The 12,500-nt window shown below is 36.3% G+C and overlaps 1 protein-coding gene across 12 annotated transcripts in view; it reads right to left on the bottom strand.

The window, feature by feature from the left end:
- CCDC146 (coiled-coil domain containing 146) overlaps nt 1-12,500 on the bottom strand; it is a 79,642-nt gene that overhangs the window by 14,254 nt on the left and 52,888 nt on the right. For 3 of the 12 annotated variants that reach the window (XM_065049111.1, XM_065049119.1, XM_065049110.1), the window contains 9 exons: nt 11,170-11,227; nt 10,441-10,629; nt 9,828-9,901; nt 8,288-8,515; nt 7,156-7,342; nt 3,423-3,518; nt 2,036-2,206; nt 635-723; nt 365-529 (listed from right to left, as the gene is read on the bottom strand). In XM_065049111.1, the coding sequence (XP_064905183.1) occupies nt 365-529; nt 635-723; nt 2,036-2,206; nt 3,423-3,518; nt 7,156-7,342; nt 8,288-8,515; nt 9,828-9,901; nt 10,441-10,629; nt 11,170-11,227 (1,257 nt within the window). The remainder of the gene's footprint in view (nt 1-364; nt 530-634; nt 724-2,035; nt 2,207-3,422; nt 3,519-7,155; nt 7,343-8,287; nt 8,516-9,827; nt 9,902-10,440; nt 10,630-11,169; nt 11,228-12,500) is intronic. The other 9 variants (XM_065049113.1, XM_065049120.1, XM_065049112.1 and 6 more) reach the window with 6 other exon arrangements.

The raw sequence follows: 12,500 nt of genomic DNA, 5'->3' as shown, positions 1-12,500 counted from the left end.
GTTGTTCGTATTGAATGAAGCAGCACGATAATTCAGATGCCAGAGGCTCAACAACTGTGATCTGAAGGAAATTCAGTGACAATTTATCCCTTTCAAAGGACAGGAACGTGACAGTAGCCAGACTTCAAAAGTGCTTCATGTCGTGCAGTGATCCTCAATGTAATTGTGAAGGGTTAGAGTGACAACAAATTGGAACAGAGTATGTAAGGGTGTCACTATATGTCTTTGAATCAGATTTGCAAAATCAGGATAAGAGCTTATCAAGGACGATACAGGCATAGCTGAAATTGAACTAGATTATCTCTTGAGATTCTTTCTAATCTTACATCAGTAAATTGTGACCCTCAGCTTGCTTAAAACTCACCTTTCCTTGGTCATAATAATATTCCTTAAGTTTGCTATTTCATTTCCTAGCAATTTGGTCTGGTTTTTAATTTCACTTATTTTCTGCTGAGCAGCGTTCACCAAATTTATACATTTATTCTTTTCGCTTTGAATAACATCATGCATTTGAGAAAATCCTTGGACTCTGAAGAAATGACAAGTGTGAAAGAAATAATTATTATATTTTTATGCATACATTGGATAAAAATTGCTTTAAAAGACACTTTTTAGCTAATCATTATTTTCTTACTCTCTTTGGATTTTTCTTTTCCTCTTTTTACACTGTCTTATTTCAAGATCCTTTCTTTTTATTTCTTTAATAAGATTTTGGAGTTGTACCTGAAATTTAAATAGAATTCAGTTAGCACTTTAGTTATATCAAAGAAATATCTTCAAATGAATGACTCAGAACACCTATTCCTCTTAGATGAGGAAGACAGCGGGGTAAGATTATTCTAAAAGTACTTATTATAATGAAAAGCTTTTATTTTAACAACGTTAAAGAGCAGTTTTTTATGTATATTACATTTACAATGGCTGTAATTAATGTAGATAATTTGATGCTGCATCTAAAATGCTTGGTCCTCTGTATCTGGAGTTCTGCTGTTTCTATTGATCAGCCTGTTGGTTTCATCACTATGTAATTATTTGGCATATTTATCAAGGAAATGGTACCTTTTCAAATAAAACTTTTAAGCAATCACTGATGATTGGGTAGAATGGTACATTTACAGTTTGTTACGTCTATGGACCTTTTGATTTCGGTTGTGTTCAGTCTTTAATAGCCTGTGTCATTAACCTCCACCGGACAGGCCGTTTCTCACTTCCCTCGGGTATGAGGAGAAAATTGGTATCAAAAAAGGTGGTGGATGTTGGGTTGCAAATCTCTGTGTGTGTGTCCATTACTTTGTATTCTTTCAGTGTTTCATCTGTTTATGGACTGATTTTTACTGAAGGTGCAAAGCCTGACATGTTTATTTACTTTAATTTTATAGACAAAGATGCCCAAAGGGTTGGAAGGGTAGCTGATCTCATTTATTTGAATCCAGACATCCATTGTGGAAGCAAAAATAGTTAATTCCCACATACAAACCTGGTAGTCAGCATAAACTGTGGAACATCACAGCACATATACGGTATTATAATGCCAGCAAAGTGGAGGCAGCAAACCCAATCAGTCCTAGTTTCTGTGACTGTAGGAAAAGCTTTCCTTCCATCTTTCTTCACATTAACGTAACAATTTACACCTGGAAATGTGTCAGGAAGATAAAAAATGCTGCTTGTCCTTGAAATGAGTAGCAATACTGTTTTGATGTACGTGTGTTTGTAAAATTAAACACATATTTGTACTGAAACTCTCAGCTGAGGCTGTCTATCTGCTTTTCTGCCTCTTTATGCCATAGGCTTGAAAGGAAATGTTCTTTCAAATACCTTATTTCAATTGTGGCATGATATTTTAATATAGTATTGCACTGCACCATAAACTGCCAGTAATACAACACAGTATTGTGAGCTTCCTCTGTTGTGATGGAACTTCAGAGTAAAGTGGGAAATGACAGTCCATAAAGCCCTCCTCACTAGCAATTTAAATTCTCCATATACTTGCTTTTACATTTGAAGACCCTTCAAATGATAGGAGATAATCTTTTACCTGGGCTTTCTGAAGCTCCCTACATTTCCTTTCCTTCTCTTCAACTCTGAGCAAAGTCAGATGTGCAAGTCTGGATAACTCATCTCTGCATTTTTCCTGCTCTTTGACAAGCCGGCCTTCTTCAGCAATACATTTTTCCAATGTGTGGGCATCCATATCTGATATCATTTCCTAAAGAAAATTAAATTCAATTTCTTATGCATCAATGCATCAGTGTTGGCAAACTCAAAGTTGGAAATACTTTACAGGCTACATGGATTCAAGTAAATAAAATTTAAAATACCAGCTGAAACACCATGCACAATCCCTATAATAACATGCCCAAGTATTTTATCACCTAGAAGCATTTCTGTTCCTGAACTTAGGACGTCCTCCAGCTATTGCCCATTGGTCAGAATGGTTCCTTATGGCCGTATCATTTTAAAATACGCTTACTGCCAGATCCTGACATGGCCGTACTACACAATGGAAGACATCGAGCTTTCACATCCAGAGACCAAATTTAGGTGTATAAAACACAACAAAGTATCGAGATGCTTAGAGTTGTTGGGGATTCAGTCAATACAGTCAATGAACTCTAAAGAACTACTTGCTCCACCCAGAATAGGATGACGTCTTTAGGAGGAGCTGAATTGATGACTTCCTACATGCCACTGTCTACATGACTAGATTGTTATTGACTGTTGTGGCACATTAAATATATATCTCATACACAAAAAGTGACATGAATATACCAAACGGGTATGTATTCAAAGACAAGCTGTATCCTACGTGATAATGATAACGAATTCAAAGGCAGTACAAAAAGAAAATGGATATAAGGGTAAAAAGGAGGTATGAGCTTAAGAAGAAGGTATCTCTGAAATATATTGCTTTTACAAAGTCATTTATGTAGTGGCAACTACTACTACTATTAATGCTACTACTGCTGCTGCTAATAAGAATGAAGACATCTGCATTTCCACACTATATATGGCTGTGCTGCCTATAGACAGACATCCACAAATGACGAAACCATGAAGATCAAAGAATTATAATGTACAAAGGTTGAACTGCCTTTGTTTCAACAAGACTCTGTGCCATATCTGAAGGAATTTTATATCCATCATATTTCTAGCTGAAATGTAGTTAATGATATTCAGAAAGGCTTAACCTAGAAAGCAGGTTTGCTTTCTGCCTTCAAGTATGTGACCAGTAACACTGAGAAATGATGTTTAAAAATGACAAACAAGTGGGTTTTAAATCTGAACACATACTAGTGCATGTTTTTTCACCAGAAAGCTGCAACGAGAAACTCCCATCATTTTTTGTTCAAACAGTCCCTTTATTCTCATCATTGAAACCCAACTGCTACAGTGAAAAAGTGTGAGAAAACAGAACTCAGCACCTGCTCGGCTAAATTTCTCTTGATCATTTCAATTTCCTTCTTCAGTTCTCGTCGTCTTTCTAATAATACTCCACTACTTTTAGGGATGGCTTCTGCCTACAAAAATAAATGAAGCGCACCGAGTGATTCAAACAAAAGATGTGAAAAATGTAAACTGCAGATAACCTATTTGAAGTAGTTGCGCACATTAAAAAAATGAATTTTCTGCCTTGTTACAACAGCAAGTCCAAGAGTTCTTTGTTGAGTAAGTTCCTCAGCAACATACCCAAGTTTCTCAAATTCTATTTTAATAATTCAACTATAAACACTAAACTTCACAAAGCCCAGTTTAAGTACCGAATTTATAAGGGTTATGTTCTCCAGCAACTAAACCATCATTTAAAAAATAATCACAAATAGTAGCTTCTAAACTTACAGAGGATTTTCTGAGTGAAATTCTGACCTTGCTGAAGGAAAAAAATCGATCTACCACTGATTTTAATAGGGTCATTAGGGTAGATTTAATATTACTGGTTTTGCTTTTAATTATTAAAGTACAACCTTTCCTCGCGAGGCTCTTAGAAAGTCAAAATTAACAACTCAAGGAGTTATGTATTATTATTTCCTGTACATTATAGGAATATTTGTTTATTCAGTCAGATTTTGAAATGAAGTGTGTGAAGGAAGACACATTAGAAACTACTTTCTCATATAAAATATAGCTGAACAATCCCACCACAACTACTTGCGCGATATATCTCATAAGGCAAAAGGTTATACCGGTTTCACAGGGACTAACTTCACTTAAAAATTCTTTACAGCTATATATGAAATAAATACAGCAGGCTAACTATAGGCACATGTTGCATGTCTGCAATTGCAAATCTGCATTTCATAAGGTGCAAAACGAATGGCACTGAACGAGACGTCTGGAAGCCGTTCAAAGACGATACACACAACCCCATGGTATCTTTCTCAGATCTCAGCCAGATGTTAGAGTTCAAACCACTATACTTCAATACAGATAATGAGATGGTTTGCACTTATGGTTTTCACTTCTGTGACAATATTATAAAATCAGATGTTGTTTATTTGCATTAAGGGAAAGGGAAACAAGAGGCACAGTAAAGGGCGACCTTGGGAGTTACTTTGGTTTCAGCTGCCAGCTCCGAGACAGGTTTGGTTTGATTTAGATTTGCTAAAAGGTCAATAAAACCTATTCTAAGCAAGCTGCTTTCACTCTTGTGGAAGAGGCAAACATGGCCTTTTGTGGAGCAGGTATCAGTTACCCCTTCTGCTGTGCAGTGGCTGTAAGTGGGGATTTCCACATTTTCAATATGGGATTCTAAAAATGCCATCAAGTTCTTGAGTCTAAAAGTAGAAAGCTCATATAAACATCTTTAATCTATTAAGGATCTTTGTTCACATAAGCCATGACTAAACTTAGGCACTTTTGGCTGTCTCTGCGTTGTCCTGACCGGAGAGAAGACGCGCATGGAGAGCAACAGCAGTTCTGGTCCGGGCTGCCGATGGCCGGAGCGGCCAGTTCTCTTTCACACAGAATGTCAGCGTTTAGCAATAGCTGACCTTTCACAACTTATTAAGAAGAAAAACACATTTGAAGGAAGCATTCCTGTAATTTCCTTATTCTACAAACCAGTCATTGTGCACTTCGCACGTGATTTAGAGAAATTTGGAGAAGCACACTGATGCAGCTTCTGCAATCATTTTTACAATAGCAGTTAATTATTGTGAATTTTTTCACTTGGAATCACACTGAATAAATATAAATCTGACTTTTTAAGTAGTTAAAAGACCTTTAGTCAGAATATTTAACTTTTCCTAGGCAAGCTCCTAAGTCTTGCAAATTAAAATAGTCTCCAGAGAGCAAAAGCCAAGCAGAGTCACGCTTGCCGCTCAAGCCGTCCATACTCGGGTACTGCACCTGACCTGACATGCTGCACAGGAGAGCTGGTTTCACATCTGCTCTTCTGAAAGACCCAAGAAAGGAAAAAGCAAAACCACATAGCAAGGGGAAGATGGGTTAAAACAACTATGTTGTCATGACCTGGTTGCATTAGGGTAGCATCCTGCAGCTTCTGGAGTAAAAAGCTGCAGAGAATTCCACTTGTCTCTCTGATGGCGTTCCCTTCCCTAATCCCCACGATGCTGCTACCTGCCAGACACACACACGCCTCTAATAGACCCTCACGTTGGCACTCAGACAATCCTCTGCAACACAACTTAACCTTTAAGGGTCTCATTACGGGTCTCTTGTCCTTTCACACAGTATAAAGGGGTTGATTTGGGTTTGGATCTCACCCGAGGCAGTGAGCTCTAACCACAGCTATCGCTGAGTTGTGGGAGTCGATTTTAGCATTGCGTGTTTTTGAACGAGGAATATTTCTTCAATAGGAACATAGGAAAAAAATACCATTCCCCAGATTCTTTTAGCTGATACCGAGGAGAAAGTGTGAGCTTTAAGATCGAAGTCTGGTAGATGAGTCAGCCCTTTAACCAATATTTTGGGAAATTTAATCTAAAATTTTTTGTGCAGTTATAGAGCTTTACTCACTCATCCCAAGTGGGCTTATATTACTAGATAATTAATACACATGTGAATTCAAGAGGAATTTTAGAGGAGATAGAAGAAAAAGTGTGTTATTTAAAAATACTCAATAATATTGAGTAATGTTTAGAGTTGTTTAAGTAGCAAAGTATGTGAGTTCCATGTAATTATTTAAAAAAATTACAGTGATGTAAATAAGACTTTTTTTCTGCCCTGAACTGGTTAGAAGAACCAAGAAAAATTTCAAGGACACTGTGTCCAGGTCTGTGAAAAAATAGTCCCCTGACTAATAAGACTGATTTTATGAGACTGATATATAATTTAGACTAAGCAAGGAGCCCATAGAGGGGAAAAGCTTAAGAAAGAGAGAATGGAAGAACCAGTAATAAGAGGATGAGAATACTAAAAAGTTATACACAAAGTAAAATTTAAAGAAATAATTGGAAAGATAAAAGAAAGGAAATGCTTTGAATAGACAAGCAGAATGAGACAGGAGAAAGCAGGAGAAAGCACAAATAAAAGAGAAAAGAGGAATGGGTGAAATTTGAGAGAAAACAGAGAGAATATAAGGAATTATTTAATATTGTTTAATAACAAGCTTTATAGAGTTTTAGTTTCCTTTCATCTAGAATAATGTTAAATACATTATAAATTATTTACAGTAATGTACAAACAACCCTCAAATTTTAAAAATATGTATCTTTTCAATATCTGGGAGTGAGGAAATACTTGGCTGTATTTTTCTGATACAAATTTATTTTATGCCAATGGACAAGTCACTATATTATTTCACTCATAAATGAGACACTCAAGCAGTGGTTTAAAGGAAGACACACAGTGCCCATATAGCCTCCCAGTTCTCCTTGAGAGGATGCTCCCACCTGAAATAATTTCTTTAGAATAGTTGATATATATCCTGATACAGGGTGTTTCATGGAGATGGACCCAATTTGAAATCACTGCTTTGAAACTGGGTCCATCTTTCTGAAACACCCTGTATTTTTATTACAGCCATAGCACCTAGAGGTTTCTTTGTTAGTTGAAGCAACATTCTTGACACTTTTATGTGCATAAGACATAAAGCAGTCTTCTCTCCTTTCCCATTTTAGGACCAGTCAAAAGATTTCATAGATAGATTTCTTATAAGAAAATTTAGAATCCTTATGTCAATGTATTCATACAGACCTCTAATTTGAGTTGTTTATGTTGTGACTTATCTTGTTCCAAGGAATCATAAATCATATTCAGTTGTAACTCGATCTTCTTTAAATTCTTCAGTTCTCTGTCTTTCTGTGTTTGCTTCTGAATAAGAACATCCTGTTGCCATTTTTTCTCCATGACACACTTATTTAAATTATCTTCCAGAGCTTCTCTATATAGATAGACACAGAATTTTAGAAGGAGGTAACTTGACTGCAACATGCATACGAACAGACATGATCATTTTAATGGATTTTCAGTACTGCATCATTATGGTTGAACAGCAAGATAAACTTATAAACTACCGACACTAATTACCTAAACAAGTAGCATTTTTATAACTTTAATCAATTACAATATTCCTAATGATGTAAATAACATCTCGTAGTCTGTTCTAAATATGCTTAAAATTCCAGAGAAACTATTACTTATAAGAAGAAAATACAGTTGTTTTGGTATGAGGGAATATTTGTATGTTTGCTTCACTCCAACACTTCAGTTTAAAGTGCCACTGTCCTTTAATAAAACACTTTCAAGGCAAAAGCATTGTTGCTGAGCACGTGGCCATGATTACAACTACATGTCTTCCTCTGCAAAGGAGGAAGAACTTGAAGCTTGCAATCAACCTAACAGTTCATTTTATTTTACCAAGTATATATCAGCTCATAATTCAAGAGAATGTTAAAGCGATGAGTTACCACTCCCCACTGAAATTAAAGAGTACATGGGTGCAGAAATCTATGATCTTTATTTGAAAATGAAAATACTGACTTTTTTTGTTACTCTAGTTTACTTTCTGTGCTTTACACAGAGAAAATTATATTTTCACTGGGGAGAAAATCCCTCTAGAAGATTTCCCTTTCAGAGCAAAATCCAGCTTCATTCTCCCAGGATTTTACCAAACTGTGATGATTTTGATGTTCTTCTTCAAGTCAGATCCTAGATTCCAGTAGTTTATATAAACATTTCTGAAGTCAGAACCAAACCTGCTACTTTCTAGTCTGCACTGGTTGCAGCACAGAAGTTGAAAATGTAATCAATACAGCAGAAAAACATAAATATTTGAGAACAGAGAATTGTTCACTCACACTACGTGGCTTATGTCTACTACTCTAACCTCTCTGACAGGACTGCTGATTCCTTCTCTCTGCTAATTTCTAGGAATTTTGTCAAAGCACTGCATTCTCGTTCTTTGCTTTCTAGCAAAATTTGTTTCCCATCCAGTTCCTTTACTACATCTTCTCTTTCTTGCAAAATCTCCTCATTCCTTTTTTCAATGGCTTTCAGGGTACCATTCAGCTCTTCTATTTCATCATTAAGGGCCTCTGTCATCTTCTCTGCATCTCTGTGGATAAATGTTAACAAAACCGTAGGGGTTAACATTTCCACTGTACATTTAAATGGTAAAATGTAAATTGCCAGTTTTCATGGACACACAAAATAATTTCAACACCACAACTGTCTACATTCTATGTTTGAAAGCTGACTACGTACAGAGAAAATCTTAAAATGCCAATACAGTTCAGCAATAAAATTGAAGATGGCCATGGGACTAACAGGGAGCTTAGAACCATGGTAGTATTAAAAAGACTTAAAAAAAAAAGATGTCTGTCAAAATTACTAGGTGCATGAGTGTGACACTTCTAAATATTTTCCCAAAGGCTGGAAACTAGTTAGTTCATTCTATGATGCAATACAAGTAGAAAGACTCATTTAAATGCTTCATGAATAACATTCTACATAATGCACTAGGTTTTTTAAATTGCTTCTCTAGAACACTATAGGAAATACTTCTTGTATTTATGATAGCAGAGTTGCATTAAGCAGAGTATTGAGGAAACCGTAGAAGAAAACCTTTACACAGGTTCTAAAACTGAGAAACAATTTCTGTATTACAAATAGGGACTGCAACCAGTGTAACCCTGTGCCCAAATAGGGCACAAAACCTGTCGCTCATCTGGAAGGCACTTGGATCTGTGAGTGACCTGGCTGAAATTGCCCAGTGCTAATTAGACTTTACACATACAGAGAGCAGCACATGTTGTGCTTCAGGGGAGAAAAGACCCAACTACATGAGACACAGAAAGAAAAGGCTGGCTGCTGGCTTATGTTTTTCATGTTGAAATATTAGAGACCAGAATTCACACCAGCAGCTCACAGCAAAGCAGCGCTCACTAAAAAACAGGTACAGAAGTATCAAGGGAGGATGATTATTTAGATTATGGAGCTCAGGCCAGACTGTTGGCTGTGAAAGCCACCAGTTTCATGGAGGCCCAGAGAGAGAAGCTCATGTGCAGTCACTCAGGACTGGAAAGGGGAGAAAAGCCTAATTGCTAGATTACATGGTAAATTATTTTCCATTAAAAATCTACTTGGTAGATCTGATATATAGTAACACCGCACAGTAAGATGATTAAGCAATTTCTGATCCAGCTTTGTTCTAAGTTTTTCTTTGTTGTACTTAAATTTAAAACATTTCACTGCATATACTATATTTTTCAGTACAGTGCATGGATTTTAAGTGGATTATAGACTCTTTAAAAAATGTTGATCCTGACTTTAATCAACAACTGTACTCAACCATCTCTGTAACAAATGGATTAAAAGAAGTCATATATACCCATTTATGCGTATATAATTATTTATTAAAACCATACATTTTTTTTCGATTAATCTTCTCAGTTTCTTTTCCAAGTTGTGCTGGAACACCAAGGAGCTTAACAAGTTCATCCTAGTGACAAAACAGAAAGTTTAGATTGATAACCTCAAAATCTGGTAAGATTTCATAGAAGTAATATTCACCTAGAACCACTGTGAAAATGGGTAAGAAACATATTTTTTAATTACTTGAGTTTGTCCCAGGGAACTGTAGCTGCTAATTTTGAAACTAAACATTATGATATTTACTATTACATTATATCTGCAAGATAAAAAAGATCCTTAAATATTATTAATATATCTGATTATGTTACATTTACTGTTTTTGAATTCTCAGTATTAAATCTGTATTAACTTGTATCTAAGCATACGTTAGAGTGGCCTACAATAATACAGCATAGCACACATTATTTCCTGAAGGAGTAATAATGGCTATGGCACAGCAGCGTATTCCATGCTTATTGAAAAATGATGTAAAATATATAATGTAATGCCATCTAATGAATCTGGAATGACAAACAACATGCAGAAGATTCACCGTGTCCTCGGACAAATGCATGTACCCATATACACATACATGCACACACACAGAGATATATATACACACAATACATTTTGTGTTACTTTTAAATTGGCCTGCTTCTCCAGAATATTTTCCACTTCTTTCTTGTCTATTAGCATCAGCTTTTGCTTGGATGAAACACCTTCCTTTAGTGCATTAATTTCTGCTTTCCTTTGGATTACTTCTTTGCAGAGCTCGTCACAATTTTCTTTCAACTGTTTTATTTTCTTATCTGCATCCTTTAAAAAATGAAGCAAAAGATCCAGTAATCTTTATTTACCCTTTTACATTTTGCCAGCTAGTGGTATTACAGAATAATTAAAGCTGAATTATGATAATGTTTTTTACAACACATATGAAACAATTTCTTGCCAGCTGTGTTTTTCTTTTGTCAATAAGCAGCAGAATATTATTTCCAACAAAACTACACATATCCATCAGGATTTATGACTGCAAATGTATTTCCCATGCACACATCCTAGACTCAAGAACCTGTAGCTCTCTTTACCTGCAGTATCCATTTGCTGAATACAGTAAATGTTTTTGAGTGAAGTTAAGAAAATCCAGATCTTTTCTGAATCAGTTATTCACTGCTTGCCATAGTTATCAAACCTGAATGATGTAATACAGCCTCTCCTACAAAATCTACTTCTTGATTTTTCTAAGTGTTCCAGATTTTAAAAAGGTCTAGAGCTGCATACTGCAGAAACATTTTCATTGATGTTTTTATGTTAGGTGACAGAACAGAAACCATCTTTTTCCTCATGTTTCATACTTACCTTTTGTTTTGGAATTCTTTCATATTCAGTCTCCAGAAACCTTTTTTCTTCTTGCAGACTACAGGAAAATCAAAACAGAGCTAAATATATTAGTAACATGCCAAACAATAAAAAGTATGGAAGCCTATCTTGTGTTAGATTGAAAGATATGGTGAATTATCACCAGGGACAATTGAAAGGTGTCCAGATTTAAAGGAGGGTTGCTGACTGGTAACTGCAAGTCCAGAAAGGCTGGTCGTACATATGCAGGTCTTTTCTATGATGCATATCTAGACTTTTGAACCTGATTCTTTTTAGTCTTACCACCTCCTGCAGGGATGCATTTAAGCCTCATTCACCTTTGCCTTTATACTTACAGAGTAAAACAGGTCAAAAAGCACCCACAGTTGCTCCCAAGCTCAGAAAACAAAGTTTTAACATGGAACTAAGGCAAAAGGAAAGAGTAAGTGGGTTCTAAATATCCATAAAGACGCCACACATCACAGGAAGTGCAGTTGCTAGTGAGAAGCTTTCTTCCTTTGTGATTGCACACACGCTGTAAACAATTGTAAGTGAAGCTTTTCAAATCTGAACAGTCTCCTGTGAAGAAAAGTCCCGGAAAGCGGCAGGGGATGTAGACTAGGTCAATGTATTATAGCAGAAAAGAAAACTGAATAGCCATGGTGACCTTGTATCCAAAACTACATTGCAATTTAATTTCAGGCAGCAATAGAGACAAATGCTGAAGGAGGTCAGAAGAAACAAAGCAAAAAATAGGGAAGCTCTTAGATCTTCAGGGTGCATTTTTAGTAATGTTGCCCTGAGAAAGATGAAGGAGTGACTGCAAAAGTGAAGCTGAACCAACAACTTGTTAGGTTTACAACAGGGAGTCTCTTGGTGGTTTGTAGGTAAATGCTGCCAAATATAAAATAGTGAAGAAATATGTCATCTGGGAACAAGGAGGCAAGTTCTTGCAATGTAATTAGTACCAATGATGACATTTCTGAGTTCTGAGAGACAGGTGAAACAACCAAATCTTCTGTCCCAGATATAGCAAAGAATCAACCTAGCACTTCACTTTGTAACTCCAGCTGGAAGATGTGCTGGTCAGGCCTCCTTGAGACTCAGGGCAGTCTGTTAGAATAAATGACTCTCTAAAAATGGGGAGTATTAACAGAAGAGAATAGGCTTTCGTGACAGAGCTGTGCCACTTAGAGGTATAGACTATGGCAAGGAATTCCTGGGGCAGCCCTTTCTACCCAAGCAGCTATTACAGTCACCTCTGTGGTTGATACAGAAGACAGCCAGCTGATGATTGCTGTTTCTTTTTCCTCTGAAACCTTTCAGCAGCA

This window comes from Columba livia, chromosome 1, assembly GCF_036013475.1.
Source record: "Columba livia isolate bColLiv1 breed racing homer chromosome 1, bColLiv1.pat.W.v2, whole genome shotgun sequence".
NCBI lineage: Eukaryota > Metazoa > Chordata > Aves > Columbiformes > Columbidae > Columba > Columba livia.
This window is presented reverse-complemented; position numbering and strand designations above follow the sequence as displayed.